At 41.7% G+C, this 27,758-nt stretch overlaps 2 protein-coding genes across 5 annotated transcripts; one reads left to right on the forward strand and one right to left on the reverse strand.

The window, feature by feature from the left end:
- Positions 1-881: 881 nt before the first annotated feature.
- Positions 882-18,342, reverse strand: LOC139205252 (cingulin). 3 transcript variants are annotated; one of them, XM_070835417.1, is made up of 20 exons: positions 18,185-18,342; positions 11,742-12,672; positions 11,543-11,613; positions 11,348-11,417; positions 11,129-11,224; positions 10,080-10,201; positions 9,707-9,818; positions 9,230-9,442; positions 8,424-8,572; positions 7,436-7,556; positions 7,113-7,325; positions 6,637-6,858; positions 6,279-6,527; positions 5,962-6,132; positions 5,570-5,731; positions 4,447-4,620; positions 4,127-4,245; positions 3,464-3,572; positions 3,202-3,365; positions 882-2,636 (listed from the first exon to the last, which is right to left on the reverse strand). In XM_070835417.1, exons 2-20 carry the CDS (start codon positions 12,669-12,671, stop codon positions 2,501-2,503), a joined length of 3,603 nt encoding a protein of 1,200 aa, XP_070691518.1. In that variant the 5' UTR covers position 12,672; positions 18,185-18,342; the 3' UTR covers positions 882-2,500. The 3 variants fall into 3 exon arrangements, with proteins under 3 accessions (XP_070691518.1, XP_070691517.1, XP_070691516.1); XM_070835416.1 differs by having other exon boundaries at positions 11,543-11,640; XM_070835415.1 differs by having other exon boundaries at positions 11,543-11,661.
- Positions 18,343-19,324: 982 nt separating this feature from the next.
- On the forward strand, positions 19,325-27,437 carry she (Src homology 2 domain containing E). 2 transcript variants are annotated; one of them, XM_070835185.1, is made up of 6 exons: positions 19,325-20,186; positions 20,727-20,853; positions 22,743-22,997; positions 23,232-23,595; positions 25,384-25,503; positions 26,294-27,437. In XM_070835185.1, the coding sequence occupies exons 1-6, from the start codon at positions 19,737-19,739 to the stop codon at positions 26,484-26,486; spliced, it is 1,509 nt and encodes a 502-aa protein (XP_070691286.1). In that variant the 5' UTR covers positions 19,325-19,736; the 3' UTR covers positions 26,487-27,437. The 2 variants fall into 2 exon arrangements, with proteins under 2 accessions (XP_070691286.1, XP_070691287.1); XM_070835186.1 differs by having other exon boundaries at positions 25,384-25,456; positions 26,294-26,470.
- The last annotated feature ends 321 nt before the right edge of the window (positions 27,438-27,758 follow it).

Genomic DNA, 27,758 nt, shown 5'->3' on the forward strand with positions numbered 1-27,758 from the left:
CTTTTCTGCTGGGCCGCAGCAATTTGCCTGCTCGAAACCAGTGTTTGAGATATGAAAAAGACCATGTGAGCTTATGCTGGATACTGTTCACACACAGCCATCTATTTTGACTGCACAGTGATAATAACTATTATGTGCTTAGAGGGCTCCTGTAGGTGGTATTGAATAACTCATTCGCAAACACACTTCTGTGGAACAGAAGCACAGCTGTGCTGCCAAAACAAAAACTTGATCAATCGCCATCGTCTCATTCTTTGGAAGGAGTCATGTACACTCCTTCAAATATGGGAATGGTATTAATAGGTACTGAACGCGTTTCTGCTTAAATACTCAATCATTTCTTAAAGTTTGTAGTTCTTGTCTCACACTGGCTACACATACATTATATTGCATTAAACCTGCAATAGCTGATCTTTTTGCCTACTCAGGGGCAACAAACAAGCAGTGAACGCCACACTGGCATATTATGTTTTCTGTTGTTAAGTTAGGCTTGTTAGCAATCAGTTGCTTATTTCTACATGAGGCACTTAAGGAGCAACACTCTTGTTCACATTGTGTTTCTGTCCACTTGATGAAGTGAAGAATGTATCTCTTGAATCTCTTTTAGCTGTTTTTGGTCTCAACCAACTCCCAATGGAATTTTCTTTAAACTATTTTATCTGGATTAAAAGTTTATTGACATCTTCCAACAAGTTTTCTATTGTAGCAAAACGATCTTCCTCAGAAATTCCTCACTGCTCAGAAATGTATTGGCATGGTGGAGTCATGCCTGCTGCAACTTTACACTTTAGTGGGCAGAAAGCCAATTATATCTGACTCAAACAATGAGCGAATTATACGTCCATGAATGTGTCAATAAACATAAACCAAATCAACTTAACAGCTTTATTGTTGCTAAATTCATATGCAATAGAAAAAGATCTATTTTGTGAAGTAAAGCTACAGTGTGATTTTGTTTTTTTTGCAGTCAGTTACAGTATCTACATTCTTTAACAACTAACAAATCACAGTAAGTATCATTTTCCAGTTTCACTGAAAATATAAGAAGAAACATTACATTGTGGCAAAATGTAATACAATTATAACTCCAATTGATTGTTCAAACTGTATCAACAACAAAAAAAAAAAAATCTACAAATGTTAAATACAAACATGTTACAAAAATCAGACAGGAATTACAAATTTATTTTTTTAAACAATTTTAAGGCATCGTAATGAAATGACGAAAATATATTTAAGTGACTTGCTATAAAGGGAATGCATAGGAATTGTGCAGCTTCTACAAATAAACTTCATCTCAGTATCAGGCAGATATTTTGGCCATTCTTTTAGAATAAAAGTGGAAAATTACATTTATACATATTCTGACAGAGGACAGGGATTTTGTGAGCAGAGACCTCCTTGTCCTCAAAGTCATAAACCACAAACCCAAAAGTCTGTTGTACTTACTTACTTACCAGGAAACTGCTTCAGATACGGTGAATTAAGTCTTACCCTGTCAGACACGAGCAAAACTACTCTAAACCTTTACACCAACACAAGGTTTCTATGACATTTGTCGCCTTTCATAGTGTCCTCGTCTAAGAGAATGAATTACAGATGCTAGTAGTGTCATACTTTAATAATCTGTGTAACTGGACTGTGTAACATTGTGCCATTAAAGACTGGACGGTGGAATAAACCCAAACTATCCTAGTATTGTATTGAGAAAACATATTTTGTTTCATGTAAACAAAGATTTCCTTCAATAAGAATCTTTTGCAGAACTTAAACCATTAGATTTGGTTTGGTGAATTAATGTTCAGAAAACCAGCATAAGATTTATAAAGTTTCTCAAAGTTTCTCTTTCACTTGTGGCAATCGTGCATGTGCTGAAAGTCAGTGTTTGGTCAATGCTTTTCATTAGTTGTACCGGATATTGGTGCAGGCTGAATTCACGAGTTCAGTCAGTTGACGGCTGTGCTCCAGAGAAAACTTAAGTCAAACAGGTAAACTGTCTACTAAGAAATGAAGAGTATTTTTAATTATCAAGTCTCAACCAGACTTGGTACCATAAGTGCTTGACTCATATTCTCATCCCTGAAATAGTTTCATATACTGAATACTGAATTTGTACCAAAAAAAAAAAAAAAAGAGGTATTTCCTACCTTAATTTCTCTACATGCAATCTAGTTACTGACTTTGAGCAGTAGTGACATTTATATGTTGGAGTACCTTGTGTATGCGTTTATTGCATGAATGCAATGTAGTGTTTCCAACTGCCAGTGGATTACATCCATGTGCATTGCAGACTGAAGGAAATTCCCTGAAATGCAGAGGATGTTTTGTTTCCTTCCATTGACGCGGGTGTGGAAAATCATTCCCATACTGACCTCTACAATTTGTCGTTTACATCCCAGGTCCTTGTTCCCCTCCCTCGCTGTCTGCTGTGTCTCTTGGCTTTACTCCCAGTCTACACAGCAGCTAACCTACGCTTCCCTCCCTGTCCCTAAGTGCCGTTTTAACACGAGCTGGTCTGGAGGTTGCTCTCGGTGAGGATGGAGGTGATGGTTGAGGGATCATACAGGCTGTCGTCGTCATCTGAGCTGAGGGCTGATGAATCCAAAGCTGGGCGCATGGCTGAATGTGTCTTTCTCCTGTGATACGTAATCATCATTGATAATATCAGTGTCATCGCTGTTATCACTGCTTTTTTAAAACACACTGTTATTGTGTTTAAGCTGTTAGACAGTGTTAGCCCTGCCATGGGATCATAGTGCTCCCTCTAGTGGCAACATAAGGGAACAACATGGATTTCCATGTAACTAGTGCTTGGAATATAATTTCCCCCGAGGGACATGAGTAATGTGCCATTTTAGTCTAATGAAATACCTTTTCACATGTGGGTGGCTGCTGATTTGTTTTACGCACGACACACTGTGAAATTATGCACCTCAGGGAGGTTGTATGAATCACTACCAAGTGTCTGTAACAGCTACGAAATCTGGCTTCATAGATAATACTGTCATTTACATGCAGTTTTGCTCATTCGTTGACATAAGAAGGAGGAGATGGTGTCTGTCTCTCTTACTCACTCGTATGCATTGCTGTGATAATCTGGCTGCCAGGAAGTGTCTTGCATAATCATTACCAAAAGCTCACGCAGCGATTAACAATTTGGATGAGAAACAAAACTGGAGACAAAAGAAAGGAAATGCTTACTTGAGCTCAGTCTCCAGTGCTGTGACCCTGCCCTGCAAGGCCTCTTTGAGCTCCATCTGTTCCTCCATGTCTCTCTGAGCCTTTCTCCTCAGTCCATCTATCCTTTCCAGCTCTGTCTCTCCTTCGTCCACCTGCCTCTTTAGAGCTTTCACTCTCAGAGCAAGCTGCAACGCAAGATAAGGTTGAAGCGTACTTTAATGTTGATATATTCCTACGTCTCTGAGTGAGTTGAAATACTGACATAAGAAGTGGCTGTGTATACCTGGTCTCTCTGCTCAGTGTGCGTTTGTCTCTCCTCATCCAGCGTCATGTTGAGTTCTTTTAGTTTCCTCTCCAGACGTCGTTGAGAAGCCAACACAGAGTTTTTCTCTCTTTACATATACAAGAGAACAACAGAGCATAAGACAAATAGGCATGTTAATGAGTAATACTCTCCACATCTCAACTACCGCCGAATTGGGCCATACATATGCCACCTAATTGCTCCAATGAAGAGGCTCTGCAGCCAGGGGTTAAAGTCTGGTTTAACTGGACTCTCAGGTGTATATGTAACTGTATTAATGTGAAGCAGAGAGTCAGTAGGAAAAAAGCAGAATTTCTAAGCCCTCTCGAGAGGCAGGAATGTTAAATGAATTTCAGAAAATGGGTCAAACAGCACCAAAATTGATGTTAGTATGGCTTCTATAATTCAAATTTTTAAATGTAACTCTCTTTCATAATTAAGATAAACTGGCACATGTCTAATGTAGAAAACCTAAACTGGGATCACAACCAAAAAGGTAACCAACTAACAGTACCCACCCACCAAATAAAATAACATTTGAGTGATATGGTTATATTTGATATTCAGTTGTACATCAAGTGTGACAGAACCAGAACGAAGACCTACTGGACTGCAGCATGTTTTCTATCTGTTGCACTGTACCTTTCCTCACTCCGCAGACGATCTTCCAGCTCCTGGATCTTGTTCTCCAGCTGGGAGATTCCTGCTGTGGAGCGAGACTGGCCCTCCATGTCAGCCACTCGGCTCCTCAGTTCCTTCAGCTGGGGGGGACAAACAATCAGCAGGTCAATACCCAGAATGCACGTAACTGGTGGTTCAGGGTGGGTAAGTTGTGGATTTTCACCTAAATGCTGTATTCTGAGTACAAGTGTATTTTGGCAGGTTGAAGATTTCTGTTGCTGATGATCACAAATGTCAAATGGGATGTGTGTGTGTGTGTGTGTGTGTGTGTGTGTATGTACATGTCTCTCCATGGCGTTCTTGTCCAGCTCCAGGTCCTGTTTGGAGGATCTCTCCTGCATGAGCTCAGAGCGGAGCTGATCTATCTGGTCTCTGCTCCTGGCCACTCGGTCTGTCATCATCTCCACGCTGCTTTTCTCCTCCTCCAGCTCCAACTCCACACGCTTCAGCTTGTCCTGACAGAAGCAAGAGATTCAAATTTACTAGATGCTCAGAGGGGAGACCGTGTGTACTGGATTAGCCCTAGTGAGAGATTTGATGGCACTAAGCATGTGAATACTCTTGATCTGTACTTCCTAATAACAATAGAGTGTTAAACGAGTGAACAAGCCACATTCTATGTTCAGATGCTGAAAGTAAAAAATGTGCAGAAACATGTCCCAAAATATGTACTCTGTCTTTTTTTTTTCTTTTTCAAAAAGGTGTGAACATACACATTTCATAGACAACCAATAATTGCACACTAGAGAATAGCAACAAATGTTAAATAAAATGTTGTATGTCACATATAACATATGGTTATTTATAAACCATAATTATTAAAAAAAAATAAGACAAAAATTATAAAATAGTGCAATTACAATTATAGTGCAATTTAGTGTTACTGAGTTGAGCTGTGGGACAACAACGTCACAAGTTAACCCTTTATCAGGCAAGGGACCATATTTGGTAACTTAAGTGGGAGTTCAAAATGCAGCCCCTTGCCTCACCATGAGGCAGCAGAACTACGAGATTTCTCCAAGCCAATCAGCGACAATCAGGCTACATGACGGACCGGCAAGAAACCATATGGTAACTTCATTGACCTTGATTTTCACCATAAAATTGATAAAAACTCACAAAAGTAAAAATGTCTTGTAATGACCACCAGTAAAGAAGAAAGAAATTTTGAATTTCTAAGTATTTCAATGAGTGATATCAAGATCTCATTTCTCAAAGGCTTAACAGTCTGCACAAACCTACAGTTATCCCACAGGGGAATATCAGGTCAGTTGTTACACTTAAAACAGGAATCACAATTGTTATACTAGCAATGTATGCAGAGCAGAACTATTAACAGCAGTGAGCCCTGTAGTCATGGCTTATTCTGCCAAACCATGAGGCAAGCAGATGCTTATACGTTACCTCCAGGATACGAATTTCCCTGGTTTTCTCATTGTGGCCGTTTTTGCTCGCCTCCAGCTCTCCCTCAAGGTGGCGCAGTCTGTTTGTGAGAAGCTCTTTGTCCAGCTGGTGGTTGTCTCTCTCCTCACATACAAGCAGATGCTCCCTCTTCTGTCGTGACATCTAGTTAGATTTATCATAATATTAGCACCAGTAATGCCAGACTGAGTGTTCATCATTGTGTGGTTTTGCATGTTATATCACACAGACACATGAATACAATCAGTCAAGCATGCGCCATAAATATTATGTGTCAAAACTGTTGAAAACATGAGGAGCTGACATCATTTTCATAATAAAAACAACCAGGCCGAGTAAGCATGCAGGCAAACAATCAAAACAAAAACACACACTTCTTCCTCCAGTCGCCTTAGATTTGTGTGACTTCTTTCCAGTTCACTCTGAGCGTCGCTTCCATGACGATGCACCTCCTGCATTTCCTTGCGTGCTCTCTCTCGCTGCTCCTCCAGTTGAACCCTGAGAGCCTGCGTCTCCTCTCTTGAGGACACGGTCAGAGACTCATACTGACAGGGAGACCAGGAGGGAGAAGGGAATAAACAAAGAGGGTGATTTTTTTGTGCTGTGAATCCTGTTATGAGCAGTTGGGTGCTCCAAGCTGCAGAAGTTTTCATTTGTTAGCAAAGGTATAAAGAGGATCTCTCCCTCTTACCTCCTTGTTGAGTTTCTCCAGAGCTCTCTCCTGCTGTCGTTTGTTATCTTCCAGCTGGTTGATGGTCTGTTTGAATGTCTCCTTTTCTTTCTCCATATCCTCCAGATGCAAGCTAAGTTCACGGTGCGCCTGGCTCATTCTGGAGGCTTTTCTCTTGGCCTCTTCAAGCTCAGATCTCAGCCCTCTCACCTCAGTGTGGAGGGCGAGCTCTGCCTCTGAGCTCTCTGTGGCGTTGGTCTGCAGCTGAACCTGAGGAAACCGCAGAGGATTTCCAGTCATCCTTAAATGCATCTCCGGCTTTCAAGGAATCTCACACACTGATGGTCTGTGCCGTGGTGTGCGAGAGGATGCGACATACCTCTAACCGTGAGAGTTTCTCTTTGAGACGCGTGTTGGCCTCCTCCTGCTCCTGCTGGGCATCTTGGAGTGACAACACATCCATCTGAGCTCTACTGAGACGTGTTTTTCTGGCCTCCAGTTCCTCCTCAGCTAGTGAGAGTTTGTCTTTGAGCTGGCTGGCTTCACTGCGTGTCTCATCAAGCTTCTTCTCCAGCTCTGAGATGATGGCCGGGTCTGGGAGCTATAGGCAGGAGGGCAAGTTAATGATGTTGACGAAAAATACAAAAATGATGGAGATTAAGAATGAGAATTTCTAGACAAACTAGTCGTTTACATGCAAATATCATCATCCTAATCAGCATTAAACTACCACACACATATAACCACACTTTTTTGTGCTAGCAAGGTAATTTGTTTTATTCACATCATTATAAACTTGCTAAAATTGAAATAATCCGCTCTGGGTGCTTTAGCCCCTCACAAGATTTAACTAACCCGTTTGTTTTTTTCCTGTGCCTTGACAAAATCCTCTCTGGTCCTCTGTAATTGGTCCTTTAGCCTGTCAATCTCATACTTCAGTTCGGCCTCCTGGTTCTGGTGAGATTTTTTTAGCGAGATGATCTCCATGACCTTCTTGTCAGACTCCGTCCTCTGCTTCTCCACTTCAGACTTGGCCTTCTGTAGATCAGCATTGTATCGCTGAAGCTCCTGAACAGAAATATGAACAATCTGACAGTTAAATTGATTCATTTTTGTTCAACAAATCAGGTCACCTGTTGATCAGTGATCATGTGGGATTGAGTGTATCTTTGCTGCACCTGGTTGAGAGTCTGTGTGTGGCTAGGGTCCGGTATCTGTTGTTTCATGGTGCTCACTTTCTCTCTGAGCTCCTTTATTTCCTCCTCAAATTCCTCTTTTTCCAGACGGGCTTGCAGGAGGCTAAAAATGCAGATAAAATTCAGTTTATCTAAACAAACTGTACGAGACAAAAGTATTGTTAAGTCCAGCTCAGAAGCAGTTAGATTGTAAAGGTGAATGGTGACAAGTGAACTTAATTTACTTTGATGTAGTCAATGAAAAAATTAGTTATTATTGTTTCAAACAATAAGAAATAAATCAGCATTCCCTGTTACTACATAACAGTCAGACATATTCACAGGAGACAAGTCTAGAATATATTCTTTGCTAAACACAGAAATTTAAGATCATCCACACTACTCCTCTGTATCTTAATAGTTTTGTTTTCCAAACAGTGTTTCACTCTAAAGAAATCACAAAGAAGGAAACAGTGACATGTAAATATGTCATGCCCTGAAGCTCCACATCGTGACTGGGGTTCAGCAACATTTCTGCCCAACCACAGTACTAAATATGGCCCATATTCCCATTAGGACCCATGTACTTGAGGGCTGATGGTACATATTCAAGCTTGGATCATGTAGACACTGTAGACAGTCATGAATTAGGGCTGTAAATGTGGATGGCCTTAGATCTACAGTCAGACAATTGTTAGCACAGCTAAACACATCTACAGGTTTGCACATCTAAACACAAATTCTGTTCAATTAGTGACTCTCACGGTGTTTCAGGGCTGCTGGGTGGCTCTCTGAGAGAGAGGGGGAGAAACATTGACCAGGTAGAATGAAAGAGAAGAGATGGACACACATTAGTAGTACAGCAGGTGTAAAGAGAAACCATGAAAAGACGGTGACAAAATCCAGGTCCAGGTTGGACATTGGAAATCCCAAATCCACGTAGGTAATCATGAATACACTTGAGCAATAGGGCGTATTAGAATAGACTCACTCTTGTTTAGCTGTTCGAAGTTCGTCTCTGGTGGCGTGAAACTGCTCCATCCAGTGGCTACTTTCGTCTCTACAGTCTTCCAACTGCTGCTGTAGCGAGCGAACTGATGCATTTACACGCAACCGCTCTGCCTCGATCCCTGCGTGAGACTGAAAAAGAGGACAGAACAATTGACAGCATGTTTGATTATGACCCAACCATTTCACAGACATAAATCATTATGCGGGATCAAGCCGCATAATGACAAAAAATTGTAAGGGACATTCTGCTACAGAGTGACGTGCTTCTCCTCACACGCTCTTATGTTCTTATCCTTAAGCTCTTATCAGAGGAGTTTCGGCTTTCATCATAGTACTTGGTGGTTGGTACTTGGCTGTTTATATGCCTATGTACATAACAAGTTACTGTGAATGTGAGTGGTATAGAAATAACTGGGAGTGGACTTGAAAATGAATTTAAGTAATAAAATGAATGAAATAAAAATGAATTTGAATTTAAGTAATAAAATGTGTGTGAATTCATCCATCCAGAATTAAATGTATTTAATTATGTATACTGTGAAACTAAATCTGTAGGGCTGAGATTTGATCTCAACGCGTGTATCCAGTGAAAATATCCCTGAGTGAGACACAGGTGCTCAACAAGCTGGCTCTTTTAAATCGCTCTCAATAAGAAAATGGAGTAAATCTTAACAAATCTTGTCACTGCAAAGGAAAAAAGATGGAAAAGAAGGTGTTTTCTCTACATAGTCTTATTGATGTCAAATGTGAGCGATGCTGAGGTGGCTACTGTGTTTGTGTACACACTTGGGACACCTGCTCCATGCTGCTGCGGAGCTTCTCCATGTCAGCGCTGTACTGCTCTCGGAGCGTCTCGATCTCTTTGTCATGTGTGGCCACCTCTTCCTTTAGAGCTCCTTTCAGAGCCGTTAGCTCCCTCTCTCTCTGTCTTAGCGTCTCCTCCAGCCTCTGTTTCAGCTGGCACACCTCCATCAGCTGTGCCTGACAAGACATCAGGTCCTGCACACACGGAACAAACTGTATCAACTTGATACATTTGGCCTCTCAACACACCATTTGCACAGTACAATGTTTACACAAGCACAAATACACAATGCTGCTTAACAGCTAATCCTGCTTTTAGCTACTCACTTTTACCAGGCTATATGATACATTTCTGTCTTAAGAAGCCATTTAGTCTAGGCTTGAGTCTCAGATTATTCGTAAAAAATCCAGTAGCGGGGTCTGTGTGGATGTGTTCGTGCGATTATGTTTCTGTGATACCGTCTTGTTGCCATTCTCTCTTCTCAGTTCATCCTGAAACTCAGCCAGCTGGTCCTCCATTTCTCTGACCCGTGCCTCTGCGTTCTCCCTATCCATACGCAGCTGAGTCAGCCTGAGAGGAAAAGAGGACACACACTGTACTGAATGATCTGAATTCACAAGGCTATGGTAGAGCTATTTGTCTTGTGAATAACTTACAGTAACTGCTTGTTTCGTGAATGCTTGTAAGGAGCATGTGCTTGAAAACAAAGTGGGCTTGTCATTCACCCCTCTCACTCCTGCCCACCAAGACTCACAGACAATGGTACCATGCCCCTTCCTGCTTTCCTCTGTCTGTCTGTGTGTGTGTGTGTGTGTGCTGTTGTGCACTCACTCTGATTGTGTTTCATTTAATTCTTTCTTCTTCCTGTCCAGTGTCTCCTGGAGCTGCAGATTTTCATCCAGACAGGTCTCCAGCTCAGCTTTCAGAGCAGGATCAGAATTGCTAACCGAGTCCTACACAGGAGCAGACATGATGAATAAATGAGAGCAGTGAAACATAAGACATCAGGTAGCTCTGGCAGCATAAACAATGACCTTTAAGGAAATGTTAAAGTGGGCTTGCATTTACCCACCGATCAATATGCATAAGGGATTAAGTTCTTAGGAGCTATTAAAGATTAAGACCTGCCCACCTTCCTTAAGCCAACATATAATGAGTCATTATTGAAGTTAGATTACTGTGTGCATGCACCTTTGACTAGCCCAGAAGGCTTTAAGGATTAATCTGAGGATTAATCTGAAGCACACTCCAAGGAACCCCCAGTCCTCATGGTTAGATTAGTTAAAAAGACATGAAAACTCTGAGGACTGTTTCCTACTCTCAACCAAACAACAGCTATTTCCCTCACTTGATGGCTGGTGTTCCCACTTCAAGGAGACTTGGATGAGGGTTTATGTGTGGCACTGGATGTGCACCATGTAATTAGAGCTGATTTAAAGTGACAGGTTACACCGAATGATAACATCCTCTGATGGCAGGCAGTTCTAATCAGCAAAGTGAATTAAGGGAGATTTGGAGGGTCATCCAAGGCACCAAAACTACAGTAACAACCAAAAACTCAAAGGAACACATTCTCTGCATGTCTTTCTCCTCTACCTTATGTTGGGCATTGCAAAACACCTTAATGTGGGGTATGAGGCTTAAAATGGAAAAAACAGGAAAATGTTTTAGTATATTCTGGGCATGCAATGGAAGTTAACTGCATTACAAGCAAAATAATAAGTACACATAAGCTGTTATTCTATTTTATGCTGTGTCTTATCCACTAGGGAAAAGTATGGTGAAACATTTCAGCACTGCTAATAGCCTTTTAAGCACTCACACAGTTATCAATGTAAAAAAAAAATCTTTATGCCATCACATCTTTCTGCTTTGCTTACCCTTCTCTCCTCCTGCAGGGCAGTTTGTAGTTCAGTTATCTTTCTTTCAAGCTCCATCTTTTCCCTCATCCACTCTTCCTGGGGTCTTTCTTTGGGCTGTTGGAAAAAGATATACGAGTACATACATGTAAGCCGTTTGCTCATGCTATTTCTTGATGTGATAAATAAACCCGTGCAGGAACAACCCCCCACAGAATCTGATATTTTCAAAGGACAAACCTTTAAATTCTGAATCTTTTGAAAGATGACCTTGACTTTGTGCTTGATGACAACATCACTCTCGCTCGTCCTGAAGGAAGGTGAAAATAGTCAAATGTAACACATTTATATGAATGTAACCATTTACTGCCATTTTATTATGACTATATAAAAAAAAAACACAACGATATAAAACCTCAACATGCTAAGCCATACCCTTGTCTCAGGATGTTGTATATAGTCTGCATGACCTGCTCCTCCTCACTGCTCATCTCTGCACTCTGACCCTGGTCCAGCAAAAGGTCAGGAGTCACCTTGAGACATAGATCAGAAAACTACTCTTGCAATGTTGCATGGAGCTCATTAAATATCTGCTGTAATGGCTAACCATTGAATATTTTATTCTTACGTGTACCTCAGTCAGACTGGCCTGTGGTGTCTCCACAGCAGCATATCTCCCTTGTGAAGTCCAATGATTAGTGGAGTGCCCAGGAAATTTGGTGACAGCTCCCTGGCTGCGTCCCAGGCTGCTGTGAGTTGAGGACGGAGGTGAGGTGTAGGGGTTGGGGGTAGGGAGTGGAGATGTAGTTCTGGGATCTTGTTGTGCAGGAGAGAGTCCTCTATGTTGGCCTCCGTTGTTACCACCATCAAACCTGTTTATTATTCTGCTGACAGGACTCTGTCTCTGATTAGAGTGAAGCTCATTTGTTTGTTGCGGAGGATCAGGGGGGGACTGACTGCTCCTCACTGACTTGATTGATCCATTGAGCCCTGCTTTGTAAGAGCTGTCCCACACTTTCCTTTCCGTGTCCCCCTCTCTACCACCACCACGCTGAACCTGCTCTCTCTCCCCCCGTGCTCCAATTCCTCCATCCAGATTCCCATAACTACCAGACTTCCCATCCCCTGGTGGCCTTGACAGCTGAAAATCCTCATTGCCGGGCCCCCCCTCTCCATCCCTGTCCAGTAGTGAGCCATGGGACTGGGCCCGACGTAGTGCACCTCCCTGCCCTCCTCCTCCTCCTCCTCCTCCTCCTCCTGTGTCTGCCCCCTGTGTTCCTGACTCTGCTTTCTCTCTCCTCCGGGGAAGGCTGCTGTAACCAGAGGGGTACTGGGTCCTGAGCTGGACCCCATATGAGTCTCCTTTCTCTCCATCCTTCAGGACAACATACGGCTGGCCAGCAATACCCTGCACCCTCACCGCCACACCATATTTGGAGGTGGGAGTCTTGGTCTTGGGTTGGGACACAGGCTGCCCCCCGCCAGTGTCATAGAGGTCATTGATGAAGCGGATCTGGACACCGTAGTCCACTGGGGTCTTCTGACCTGAAGATTGAGTGCTCATGCTGGTAACAGAGCAAAAGGATAAAGCAAAGGATGTGGTTATATTTTGTCTAGTTTTCTGCACCAAACCAACAGCAACAGCTACATATCTGCTTTTGTCTAGTATTTCTATAACCAGTTTCATATTACACCACATTTATTTGGGAGTTGCTTTTGTCCACAGCCACTTTTTTTCTACACATGCACAGAATTTGAGGTGCAGGTTTGCACAGGAGCACTACAACACGTAGTTTACCAACCCTACAATTAATGGACTGCCTGCCCTTCCACCTGAGCTACAGTCAGCCCATAAAACGCTGCTATTCACACACTGACATAGCAGAACAAAATAAAGTACAATACTTGGTTATTCTTAAATCTGCATCATGGTTAGAGTTACATCACTGTACGATGATATTATAGCAAGAAAGTAATTTCTGCATATTTACCCCAAAACAACAAAAAGATTGTTTTGTGTTTTCGGGGTTTGGTTAAGGTATGTGTATAGGTATATTGGCATATGATAGCCAGCAAGGATCAAAAATTTGGACTACTATTAAATAGTTTGTCAGCCAGACAGCAATTGCAAGTTTATTTTTTCACTAAGAAATGTTCTGCTAATCATCTTGGATCTTGTATCTTGGATGTAAGATTGTTTATCTGTTAAAAAAAACAGTTGATACATCATTATCAGTATCAGCCATAGACGGTATAAAACTGCATAAAACTTTTTTTTATATTTAGTCCATGATATAGGCCTAACAACTCCAGCAAAAGTCGGGGAATACTCACAATATCCAGCAAGGGACATATTTGGTAACAATCAATCAGGCTACATGACAGACCGGCAAGAAAGCATATATGGTAACTTCACTGACCTTGATTTTCGCCATAAAATTGAATTTTGTTTTGAAAAACTCACAAAAGTAAAAAAGTCTTGTAATGACCACCAGTAATGGTTTAAGGTTGAAATTTTTAATTTTTAAGTATTTCAATGAGTGCCCTATAAAGGGTTAAAGGATGCAGAGAGGGAAAAAGACTTCTATAAGACAATCAATAGCCAGGTTAACATACCACAGCTTTCCCCCCAAATTACCAAATAAAACAAAGAAAACGTGGACATTCATTGGCATGCAACCCTGAAATGTCTAACCCTTGTTGGACATACACAGACACACAGCCTGGCTTTGAACAAATACAGGACCACAGATTCACAGGCAGGAACACCTACTTTCTGCCTCTAAACTGCTTGTATGGACTTTGACCTCAGTGCACTCCATTAGTCATTAACCTGAAAGCACACACCCACAGATCACTTTCCCCTTGTAAGGACCGACTACGCCTTTCAAACTTTTGGAAGTTTCCCAGCCAGATACTAAACCTATTTCCCTCAATAAAAAGTTGACAGCTTGGATACAGACAGGTACCAAAGACGTTTTCATTCTTGTGCTCTGTAATTTCTCAACATTTTCAGTTTTTCTTGACTCCCTAATCCTCCCTTTTTCTATACTCTGATAAGTCTTAATGAATAATTCTGAAACTATGTCTCTTGCCAAGACTGTGTCAACTATTCTGACCTACTGTATGTCAAGATTTAGTTCTAAGTCACTGCCAGCCTTATTCAGTACACGCAATAATCTGTAGTGATCTAAACAACCCTGGTATTACATCTACTGGTTGATGTAATATGATGAGATCTTATACCCATGGCATTAAACTAATATGGTTCATTGAACTAACTTAAAATCTATTACAACACTCCCTCCTGACCTCCGCACCTTTTACTTCCTCTCCACAGCTTTCCAAGGTGAGAGACAGAAAGTGGGCTGGGAGACTAAGAAGGGAGGGTGAAGTGAGAGAGAAATGGAGAGAAAAAAAAAACACTGCTTTTCTTCTCTTATCAGTGCCTTGTGTGATAAAAACCCAAAGTCGGGCTGTTCCCGTGCACAACCCTCCCCCCAAATACACACAAAGGACCGACAACAAAAGTAACCATCAAATAGAGAACTCTGTTTTGCACATATACATTATTAAACGCCTATACACACGTTTTTATATTTCCATACAGATTTTGGAAGCTGTATAATGCAGCCCATAGCCATTGTGAAGAAGAGCAAAATAAGATACTGTCATCAAAGTGAACCAAGACGGATAAACCTAAATGTTCCTGCTGTGAAGGTGGGTGTGAAGTGACGGCCAATGAAAATGTCTGGGCTGGCAGTGAGCAAAGCAACATGACATGAATGACCTTTGAGGCTATCTGTGAGCTTATGGTGCGTAAGCATTGTCCACAGACAGACCTGCTCATCAGACGTGCACAGTTAGTCGATTTTTTATCCACCCCTTGGGAACCACAGAGGAAGCACCATGTCACAACACATTTGTGCAGTCGAGCATGAAAGTCTGCGACCCACGGTCTCCACAGCAAGGTCGAGCAAACGTGTCATGCACTGACAAACGCTTCACTGAGACACCGTATGAGGACCACAGGAGACAATGTCCATTGATTTCATGTGAAATGCTGATCTGAACCAGGGAGATCTGTGGAGTCTAATTGTCCCAAACTAAATGTGAATGTGTGGTAGCAACAATACTTTTTCTCTCATTATACCTCTTTTTTCATGTCACTGACGAAAACTGCAATCACAGCTCCAGGAGGGACATGAGTGAGGGGGAACCCATCCTATTGTCCAGCGGATGTGGGGCAGAAAATTAGGGCAGTAATCCTGAGAATGCCAAAATGATTCCCGTGCTCTTTCATTCCCTCCCGCACACTGTCTATCTAATTACAACAAGTTTGTTTCGACACAAACATTTTTGTCCCAATACTCCCTCCCTCTTTTTTACCCCCTAAGCTATTTTCTCTCCACACATCTCTAAAATAAACATCCTTTTCCATACTGCCAGTAGGATATCAAACAACTTCTTCTGTATTCCATTTGTTGCACCATGCATGTGGTGAAATTAACAATCTGTCAAACCTAATATCATTGATTTCTTGATTTAAACGAAATACTGTGTACGACTCTATATGTCCTGTAGAGCTGACATGCTCCTCAATCAATCAATTAGTGATTAAATTGGAATATTTCTCAAGTTTCAGCTTCTCGTTTCTGAGGATTTGTCGCTACTTTTAATCTTATGTGATAGTAAACTGATTATCTTTCTGTCAGACAAACAAAACAAGTGATTTTAAGCATTAATAGAAAGATAAATCGATAATTAAAAAAAAATCATCATTAGTTGCAGCACTAGTATTTTTAGCTGGCCACAGGCTCTCAGGCAGAGGTCTCTAACACACACTTGGAACACTAACAGGATGTGACTTTAACAACAGACCAGCTTTTTCAGGCTTGCTTGCCCAGCAAGGAGTGCATTTGATGCTTTTGGATAATGCTGCCAGTCAAGTTACCCTGCAGGCCTCTGGCCTGAAATTGAATTCTTGCACAGTAAATTGAAATGGAGCTGCTTCCCTGTTAAGATCCGAGATGGAATGGAAAATATAATTAGGAGATTAGAGCGGGTGTGGAGAGAAATGAAACAACAGCAGTATGTGGAGTCATGAAAGTGCCTCTGCTGACTCAAGCGAGTCAGCGCGGTTCATGTGATCAGATCATCTGAGGCCAGGCTTACAACTGATACAGCAAGAGAGGAGACGTTATTTAAGTCAAAACATTATTCCAAGTGGGTAAAACACCCTGGATGCCAACTGACCTGTAAATGTGCTGTGTTTGATATAATATACAAACCTGTCCATCCTAAATACAGAACTGTATATACTAACAGTAAGTAATTTTCAATACATACTGTGTTTTTGGAAAGAATTAAGAATTTGGACAAGGCTTATATCTGCTAACATTTTCCAAGCTGACTGGCTGATCTTGCATCTGCTGAGGATGACTAAGTGAGATGAGCACCAGTAAAAGATAGTAAATGGACTTTGAGTTTTTACGTCAAACTACTGTTTTCAAGGTCAATAATGACCATTAACGCTCAAATTCAATTTAAAATGATTTTAGAGGCTCATTCACACATTTGAGGAACTTAAAGAATTACTAAAATTGTTGTCAACTGATTTTAGTTGATCGACTTATCAATTCCTGAACTGTTTCAGCATTAGTATACAACATTGTATAAAGCCAGCAAGGACATGCTGTAAAACAGCAGTTTAGCCCACTTCTTCCAGGTAACTCATTAAGTTTTATAGACATAACCTGAAAAATAGAGACGGGTGAGTGTGTGTAAGTACCAGTGATTGACAAAACACTCGCTTATGTCTTCTGTGTCCTTTGAGGGCAGGCAGCCACTCAGTCCTCAGGGTATTCTCCCTCTCCATTACATTCTTGACATTATACCAAGCCCTCTTCCTCTCTCCAGCGGTCAATCTCTCTCCAAACCTGCCACCGGTCCTCTTTCACACTCTAACAAACAGCCATTTATTCCCCTTTTCAAATCCGAAGAACTTCATTGGCATAACAAAGAGAGACTTTGGTGTTACCAAATAGTACACAAATGACACCATATTAGGGGCACATAAATACGCCCTTCCCTTTCTCCACATTCCAGACACTTGTATCACTATGTCCTTCTCACTTACATCTGCTGAGAGTTGTATCTGTGTGTGTGAGTGTGTGAGTGTGTGAGAGAGAGAGACAGGTTGATTCATGGGATTTCATCTGCAGACTTGAGTATTTGTACCTGTGACATTGGACTTCCCTCCACCACCCTGCCCAGAATTAAAAAGTACTACCAGAAACTGTGTCAGCACAGCAGACGTCTTAGCACATTCAATGCTATAATTACTGAACTTCAAAACTATAATCTGGACTTCTTTCTTGCAGCCATCATCAGTTTCATCTGACTCAGGCTTCATCTTGAGGAGCATCTCTGAATTATAAACCTGTTCCTGGTTTGTTTGCATAGAAAACATGCATGGCTTTTAAAAAAAATATTAATATGTTGCATAGATTTAGGACCTTTAACGATTTGAAATGTGGTCGCATGTAGCCATGTAGGAGCCTTTAACACTGTCTCAGAGGTGAAACTGTTTGTTTGTCAGCGCACAGTTTTTCCAGTGACAAATCCCCCTGGTAGCACAGGGCAGACACGCAGCATATGCATAGAAATCATACTTGTTTTACAGCTTTTAATATGGCATTAAACTGCTTAATAAGTCTTACATTTTACTTGCAGAGACGTCCGGTCACCCTGAGAGTACTTGCAGACATCTCTCGCATATATATTGGCATTTAATTGCCATGAAAACTCATAACTTATCCTGAGTAATGTTAGCTGGCAGCACTGGTCCCTTCCTATCACATCCAACTAACGTTAGCTACCGAGCTAAACCGGCTAACTGAAGCACCCCATAGCCACAGTACTGTAAGAAATGATCACACAACTAACTTTAATGGAGAAATGAGCGCCACAAAGGATGAAAACCCTCCCACAGAGAGCAAATAACTGTGTGACAGGTCGTGTGTTTCTGGTTTAGCTGTCTGGCTATGTGCAGCCCAAAACCAAGCGTAAAGTTACCTCTTTCTCTGAAGTTTCTCCTCTGCTCCTCTTTGACACTTTCCTTTGCGTAAGTCGATGATAATTCAAATATTTTCAGACATTCATCAGAGTCCACACCGAGCGGCGGATGGAGGGACAATTACGATACAAACTTATCAGCAACAAGTTCATCATACGGCGACAGCAACCTGTTACCTTTGTCGGGGATGTAACCGTCCCGCCCAGCCTCGTCGGATGGAGAGCTGTGATTGGACCATCGCGCTCATGTGGGCGGGACTATAGATATCAGCTACGTTTGCTATTGGTGAATTCTCTACGTCAGTCATCCATTGTGCTGGACCACTTTATATGGGCCTGTCCCTTAAAACGGGAGCTCCCTGTTTGTACTGCAGATGAAACCAACCAAAACTACTACCGGTGTGACCCAGATACACAAGAATTTCCAGGATCAGTGATGGATTTAGGTGATTACAGACTGGTGCATTCATTTGTTTGTTTCTCCAATAGAACAGTAGATGGCGCAACTATCTACCAGCTGGAAGTTTAGCAGCATCCTCCTTGGCAGAAAGCTTTTACAATCTGTTACATGACCTCCACTAACACACAAAAATTAGCAACACTTGAAAATACCTAAATATCCTACTCCAGTAGAAGTAGTGTTACCTTACACATACTTTATTCACGTGAGTGGGTTTTTGAGCTGTTTTAAGATGCAATTTATCTAGTTTTTATGATAAAATGTTTTATATGATCTGTCTTACTTTTTTTCCCCCTTGATTTCATAAATTGAATTCTGTCTTTGTGGCGTATTTAGTTATGTCTGCTATTATACCCTTTTTTAAACTTTCTAACCTTTGACCCTTAATAAAAGATAAAGATAAAAGGAAATTTGGATAAAGGATAACTCTTCAGACTTCAGTGATCAATCACTGCAGATGTCTCCAAATTACAGAGCTGTCCTACACGTTTCTTATTGAAAGACTTTCATTGGCATTAGACCAACTACTGATAAAGTCTCAGTTGTGTATCCATTGAATTCATTACAGTAAAATCCCTTCCCCGTCCCGCACACTCAGCCCCTCCCCACAAATCCAGCCACATCCCACAGTCTGCACATAACTTTCCTCTCCATCGCATCACTTCTTCTGGTCGACAGACTGGACGCACCATCTCACGCTCCGGGAATGGGATCTTCACTGGGTTCAAAGAAAAACTTCGAGTTCTTTCGAGTTTACGCTCTCCAGAAGCTACTTTTCAAACTACAGGGATAGTTGTTACTGCAGGTGCAGGGTGACAGCAACACTGGCCAATGCCTTCCAAGACGAACCAGGAGCTGTCAGGGAGTTTCAGACACTAGAAAACAGTTTAACACCATGACTTGGGCTCTCTAAATTTGATGGCTGGGAGATTCTTGTAATTTCAGACTACAGTACCGACGTGTGCGTAAAATATCTGTGCGTAAAGCTGTTGCGCACGGTTCAAATTTAGTTTGAGCTAATGCGAGAACGAATAAAAGACAACTCACTTGTTAACTTTTAGATCTGCGAGAATTGTTAATACCTTGACAGCCATGGCAAAATGGTTCAGAGATTTCCCAATCAACCTGAAGAACGGCAACGAAAGGGTCCGTTCGGCCTCTGAATCTGGTCCTCAAACTCGACCCAAACCCTCGTTTTCTCGTGACAGTCTGAAAGGAAACCAGCGCAAAGATGGAGGAGTGGGGGGTTTATTGGCAGGGAGAAACAGGAAAAATTCGGCTACAGAATTGGGTCGTAACAACGCCGGTTCTGGTGGTGGGACAGTCTGGGATAGTCTCACAAATGGAAAAGGTCGCAAAAACTCCAAGGTCGAGACCGGGACTTCAGATGAGAACCGTCAGGTTAGGACCTCCAGTTTGGCACAAGCGTACATGAGCAGGATGATCAAAGTGGACAAACAAGACAAGACCCCCAAACTCAACGGAATTAGTGGACAGAAGCAGCCCGATAACGAAAAGGGAAGATCTGACATTAAAACAACGGTGAGTGACTTCTAGAGATGTTTCCACAGCTAATGCAAACCCCATGTAACACTTTTAGATGTTCATATTTCATCTGCTATTTATTTATAATCAAACAAAACCAGGCATGCAGAGGAGATTATAGCAACATAATGAAGAGTCAATTTACTGTAGAGTGCACAAAAACTTGAAAACATTTCATTGTGTGCCTGAAGTCATTACTTTCCTTTGTGTTTTCCTTCCCCACCTCAGCACATAACCCTGTATTCAGTTTCCATCAGTCTCAAAAGAACACAATGCAGTTTCACTACATTGTGTCAGATCAAACGGGCAAACACAATGAGCTGACCTCTTTGCTCAAGTATATCTGCTTGTCACACCATTACATGTCACTCAGTCATAAACACTACACACACACACACACACACACACACACACACACACACACTGTATCAAATCCCTTTTCCCCTGCCTGTTCTGGCGTCTCCAGGTAAATGCGACCTCTCAATAGATACAGCAGCCCGGCATTGTGCTTTCTGACGGGTCTTTTCCTTCTCACAGCTGATTATCCTGGAGGACTACGCGGATCCTTTCGATGCAGAGAAAACCAAGGAGCAGAGAGAGGCTGAGAGAGCAGGAGTGAATGATGGGTACATGGAGCCCTATGATGCCCAGGTCATCATCACAGGTGAGGGTCATCGTTTATCCCGTAAACTACAGTTACACTATGGAAAGCTTTGATTCTCTGCAGAATCACTGGATTTGGAATATAAAATGTGTCGTGATGCTCAGTTGAAAGAGTTTGTTTGAGATTTGACAGGTCTGATACTGATCATCATCATCCACTCACTTTTTGAAATAAGTGAGTGGACTGCTAACATCATAAGCACATTAATTTACCTTGTAGCACTCTTTGTGTATCGTCTGTGATAGGTAAAGTGAATCTTATGCAAGCCACGAAACACTCACATCTCAGCTAAGTTTCTCTGCGCTAATACCATGTCTTATTCTTACTAAAGGGCTATTTTAAAGGGACTTCGAGCCAAACTAGACCCTCAGTCTCTCTGCTGACTTCCCACCCTGCTGGCGGTTGCCATAGGAACAGTGTTGTGCAGGGATAATGGGTGCAGCTTCCTCTTCCAACTTCCTGTCTCCTGCCTCTGTTTCCTTTGCCCCATTCTCTTGATAGGAAGTTGCCCCCAGTGCCCCCTCCCCCCACACACAGACACATACATACACAAAATACTTTATGGACCCTATGTGAAGAGAATTGAAAGACCCCCCCCCCCCTCCTTAAAACCTGCAGGTCCCCCCCTGGTTTTGCCCAATCACTTCCCAGCAGCCAGGAAGTGGCCTGGTCAGCCAGCCAATCAGCGGTTGTGTTGACCTTTTCTTCCTGTAGCTCCATTGTTTGGTCACACAATAGTGCAGACACACAGGCTACCTGTCAGACAGCAAAGAAACACAACAAATGAAATTCCCCCCAAATTAACGACTTTTTAAAACAAATGTATTTTAAAGAGCAACTCACATTGGACAGACAGATTTTGTTAATCCATCTTTCCCAGTAACACACACATTAGCCATCAAATGAGTGAGGATACCATGCATTACATTTCAGTGTTACTGAAATTAAAACAAGCATGCTCCTTAGTTTAAGGTAATAAGCACCAATCTAACTCATAAAGTGATGAAAATGTGCTATAAGAAAGTTTATTTTAATGTTTTGTCATACTTTTGTCATTCTCCCTCGTCACTTCCTCAGTACCTGATATAGCTCATTGGGACTCATACATTTACATCAAATGTCAGACATCTGTGTGAATAGAAGACAGAAATGTTATGTAGATGAATGCTGGGAAACTGGCCTATTTAAGTGAAAATGAATGAAGTTTTAAATGATAAAATCTGTATTTTACATTTGAAATACTTTATTTCTGAGGTACACCTAACCAAAGCTAATTCAGTCCAATACAACAGCCCTGCATATAATGGTACCTTCATGAAGGTTATAATGTTTCATTTTAATTTATGCAGTTTTAGAGAGATGTTGATTAAACTTTATAGTAATTTTGAAGATTGACTGGTGCTGCTGAATTGTATTATATATATAGAATATATGTTATATACTTTTTTGTTTACCCTATTTACGTACTTCTGTGTAATGTAAAACTGTTCAACAGCACCACAAACCACAGCCAGTTGAATCAATATCTCTCTTAAACGGTTTAAACAAAAAAACTATGTATTGTGTATGTCATATTATGTATTTGAATTTCTTTGACATAGGTTGATGCGTGTCAAATAAAAGGGGAAACTATGTGCCTAGAAGGCAGCCCATCTACTAAAAACAGAGATATGACATTATGCTGATGACTGCTTTGTCTAATTATAAAGTATCTTTAGTCATTTAAAAAAATTTATAAAAACACAAACAGCCAATTTGGATTCAAAGCATTACACTTATCCAAAAATAAAGGAAGACATTTCAACAAGAGCAGATGAATGTGTTGCGAATCCTTTACAAATTCTTTTTCTATTATGCTGTTATCTAATCACTTGACCATTCTACTGCAGAGGTTCGTAGACGGGGCTCCAAAGATCTCCTGAAAGTGTGTGTGCTGCTGGACCGGGGCCAGAGAGAGGGTAAAGGAGATGAGGGAAAGCCCACGCCCCCAAACATCTACGACACGCCATATGAGGGTGGGCTGGAAGGCGACAGTGAAGGGGTGTGGATCCCTGTCACGCGGCCAGAGTCTGATGTCCGTCCCGCTGGAGAGTACGAACTGCCCTGGGAGTGGAGAAAGGAGGACATTGTTCGAGCGCTGTCAGGTAGAGAATGGGTGAAAGGGATGATGGGAAAGGTGGGGGTTTAGGGTGTGGAGGAAGGATGCTATGAGTTTTATTTGTACAGTAATGTCACAACAATTTTGTGTTTGCTTTAGAGAGGAAACTAAACAATCCTGCTGAATCAATTTCCAGAGATGTGTTTACTTTGGTAGCTCTGACATGCTTTGATAGAATTTTATTATGAAAGGTTGATATTGTCTGTCCTGCTTCCTTCAGCTCAGTTTGAGGCAGTGGATTGTTCTCCTAGTAAAGAGAACGGATCCACCTCCAGCCGCCAGCAGCAGCAGCAGCAGCAGCAGCAGCAGCAGCAGCAACAACAACACACCCTGAGACAGAAGAACTGGAACCATAAAATACTTGTACCATCTTCTCCGTCTTCCTCCTCCTCTCCCTCCTTTCCCTCCTCTCCTATTCTAAAACTCTCCCCTCTCACGCCCCCATCTCCTTCTTTCCCCACCCTCAAACTCTCCCCCTCTTCTAGTCCTAACAAACTCTCCCCACCGTCTCCTACCTCCCCCAGTGCCCCACTGGATGGGGAGGCAATCAAAGTGGACCCCAGCCTGCCGCTGGAGAAGCAGAGGTAAGGAAAGAGACGACGAGGGAGGGAGGGAGGGAGGCAAGAAGTAATGGGAAAAAAATCACTTGAGTACTGGATTATTGCTCCCAAACTTTATTGTACTGAAACAGGAAACATTTCAACCTTGTAGTGCCACCGTCACTGTGGCCAATGTACAGTGTGACAAACCAAATCCTGACATGATGTTCAAAAACATAATAACACACACAAGATGCAGTACATTGTCAAAAAGGGAATAGTTGAAAAACAGTTCAGAAGCAGTCACAAATAATGATGAAGAAAAAATCTGAATATGAAATGAAAAATATGCTGGTAATAATAGAAAAAGGTAAAAAAACGTGGGATAATTATAATAAACATTTTATTGATTTCAACAAATTCACATATACTTTCACATAAATGACAATTGATTTGGTAAATATTAACATACAAGGAGTTAGCTCTGGGTTCAAATCCAAGCTTGGTTTGCACAAGTTTCCTCCAGCGCTCCGGTTAACTGCCACAGTCCAAAGACATGCAGGGCAGGTGAATTAAAAACTCTTACCCATACCCACTGGACAGAGTCTAAAGCATTCATTTTCCTGGTTATTGTTGTGTTTTGACTACCTAGTGACCCACTGAACGCTCAACCCTGAACAGGATTAGTGGATTTAAAGAATTAAACAAATGGGAAGAGGGTTGAGACATTTGGTCGTCTTTGTCTTCTGTCTGTGTGTTATTAGTGCTTATCAAAAATTAACGCCACATTTCGCATAAACTCTGCAGATTACATGGAACTCCCTGTCCCCTTGTCTCTGCTTATTTGTAATGACAGTAAAGAATACACATTTTGAAATAAGCTTTTTTGCTTTTCTTGTCTTTTGGCCTTTGCCTTACCATCTGTGTGCTGTGGAAGAACAGCACCCTCCACAGTTTGGGCTGTAAAACCAATTTAGTAAAAGTTGTAAAGCAATCAAGCAGATTTCCTTCAACATCTTGTCTGGCGATTCACAATGTCAAATACAGTGAAGAGCTGCCAGTAATCTTGGCCAAAATCTTACACATATTTTACACTTGGCTCTAAAGAAATCTTTAAGTGAAATGTTGTATTTATTACTGAGAGCGTAAGCCAACAGCCGCCCTCTGGGAAACTTTCCTTCATGATAAGGAGGCTGAAGATAAATGCCAGAGGGAGGTGCACCCCTGAGGTGAGGCTTGATTAGACTGGAGAGACTCATTTTAGCTGTAAATCTTCTTTCTTTATCTCATTAAGCATGTACTTTCCTTTCAAGTGGAACATGTGTGGAACATGCTCATAGCATGTTAGGATTTGTTCCTCTCGTGTTGTGTTTAAATGCCAATGTGTTCTGCCTCTGAGCACCAAGGCCACATACAGCAAGTTTATACATGGCTTTAACCTGTGGCCACTGTCACCACCTTGTGTACTGACAGGCCTCCCTCGACACTTTGCACAGCTACATACATTATGTTTGTCCATATTATTTATCTCTTTGGCCTCCCAAGTTGACCTCTGACATTGTTAACTCCTTCAGTCCACAATATATATCTGTCTGTCTGATTTATGACGACAGTTAATCATTGTTGGTGTCTGTGCTTTTAGTTCCTCCGGCAGTCTTTTTCTCTTTTTTTCTCTCTCATCATCATCACCTATCATTAACTTGACATCTGACTTATCTCCATATGTCACTGCGCTATATGTCAATGATCTGCTGTCTCTCTCTGCATCTCCCCCTCCCCCTCTCCCTCTCCCTCTCCCTCTCCCTCTCCCTCTCCCTCCCTCGCCTCTCCAAGCTGGTACCACGGCAGTGTGAGTCGGCAGCAGGCTGAGGCTCAGCTGCAGCGCTGCAGGGAAGCCAGCTTCCTGGTGAGAGACAGTGAATCAGGAACCAGCAAATACTCCATCGCTCTGAAGTGAGTGTGCACATGTGCCTACGTGTATTTCATTTGAGAATGTGATTGTGGAACACAGTTCATGCACTCTATATAATGCAACATTTACAGCGCCATTTTTTATCCACTTTTCTTTTGCTACATCACAATCTCAGTGTCTCTTTGGCTGAGTTACAACGGTGACAGTTTGCTTGAAAATAATTTTGACATTGTCTTTAATAATGCATTCGTCTTTTTTCACACTATGCAGTCCTATTTAAAAATGGGCACCACACATTTATCTTGTGTATTTCACTGGCAAAATATATTCAGGCGTTGGTGCCCACTGACTGACAGTGATTGAACCTGTGTTTGGCTATTTTTTAAGGAATTACAAAGGAGCAACAGTAACTGGCATTGGTATCCTCTGAGGCATTAATGCATGAGAATGTGTGTCATTTCTAGAGCAGACACTACCGATGAGCGTGCCAAGAACAGGTTCTCTAGGATAACACTGAAATCCTGTGGTGCAAACTGTGTGTGTGTGTATGCGTGTGTGCGTGTGTGTGCATGCGCCTGGGTGCACATTTGTTGTAGGCTGCTCATTCATTTGAGTCCACATCATTAACCCCATTTACACATCCACTGAACTCGGAAAATGTGCAGCCTCTTTTGGGGAGATAAGAGAGCACATTTTTTATTCACGATACCTATAATATGTTTCCAGCATCTTATAATTCTGAACTGTAACTGTGTCTTTTACTTGCAAGCCTGTGTCTTCCGACAAAAGATCATCATTTTGTGTGTTTTTTGCTCCGTTTTGTTCCTTTAGGACCAGTCAGAGTTGTGTGCACATCATTGTGGCCCAGACTAAGAGCGTTAAGGGCTTGGGCTTCACCCTGGATCAGAGTAGCTGTGTCTTCTCCAGTATCCCTGAGCTGGTCCATCACTACTGCACACACAGACTGCCTTTCACTGGAGCAGAGCACATGACCCTGCAGCATCCTGTGCCCAGGCCACACTGAACATGCGTAAAGGACAAAGAAACCCACTGGAACATAAACACACATGCGCAGGGACATGCATTACACATTTATGCACAAATGCACACAGACACACACATGAACTTATCATACAAGTATACTTAAATACATGTGTATACACACATATTCCAAGATATGCTGCTTTGAATTGTCCTGTGTACTACCTTGATAAGTGTATGTTTGTATCTATTTCATGCGCTACCTAGTGGTCAGCGTCACACATTTAAATAACCATTGTTCAATCACCTTTTTTCCAATCTAAAATCTAAAAAACACACAGATTCACACAAGCCCTACAGAGTGTATTTGCAGTTATAGGAAAACCATCCCTTGGCCCATAGTCAGTCAGATATTATGATCATAATATCATATCATAATATCATTGGATATTTGAAGTGTGTGGAGAGGTTTCTATTCTCTTCATGGGATGCCCTTACACTGAAGTGCTGGCATCATCACTTATCACAGTGCCATCAGGTTAGGTTTGGCCTCTGAGATCAATACACCTGATTGGAGTATATTCATTCATCCATCTGACATGTCAATCAGCCTATTGATCTATCCTGACAATCAGGCTCATTTGCTAGCCACTCTGTCTGTCAAGAGAAAGAGCTTTATTGATTAGATGATTAGAACTAGTGTGGTGGGAGGGGTCTAATAACAATTTAGTGCCCAGTCAGCAACATTGTTTATGTAAGAGTGTGTAAGAGTGCAAAATAAATATGTGACTATCATCGTCCACTCACGTGCCCTCACTGTAATCTAATTTTGAAGTTGTTGTGATTAAAAAGCTCTCTGACTTTATTGTGAATGAACTGACTTGCTTTGCCCTAAAATGTACTTTTGCATAAATGAAGTATGTATGAAGTGATTGATGGATAGTTTATAGTTTTTTATATCAACCACACACTGATGTGGGCTGTATATTATTGTTGTAAGACTTTTATTCAGTAAATGAAATAAAATTCATATTAACTGGAGACAAACAGTGTTATTAATAGACATGCCGGCAGCAAAAGTCAAAGCAGGGTTCAAGGAAAAAAAGAACTGAAACAGAGATGAAAAGCTAACCAGAGTGAATCTGTGTGCTTTTCTCTTGTAGCTGTAAAACCATTGACCTGAGTGTGAAATCAATTACATTTACACACTCACATGCAACCGCAGGCATGCACAGGCACTCACCTATTTGTAGTCAACAAATGCAGACAAACATCAGCACACACATGAGCACACATACAAAATGCATACATAAAT

This window comes from Pempheris klunzingeri, chromosome 8 (genome assembly GCF_042242105.1).
Source record: "Pempheris klunzingeri isolate RE-2024b chromosome 8, fPemKlu1.hap1, whole genome shotgun sequence".
In the NCBI taxonomy this organism is placed as follows: domain Eukaryota; kingdom Metazoa; phylum Chordata; class Actinopteri; order Acropomatiformes; family Pempheridae; genus Pempheris; species Pempheris klunzingeri.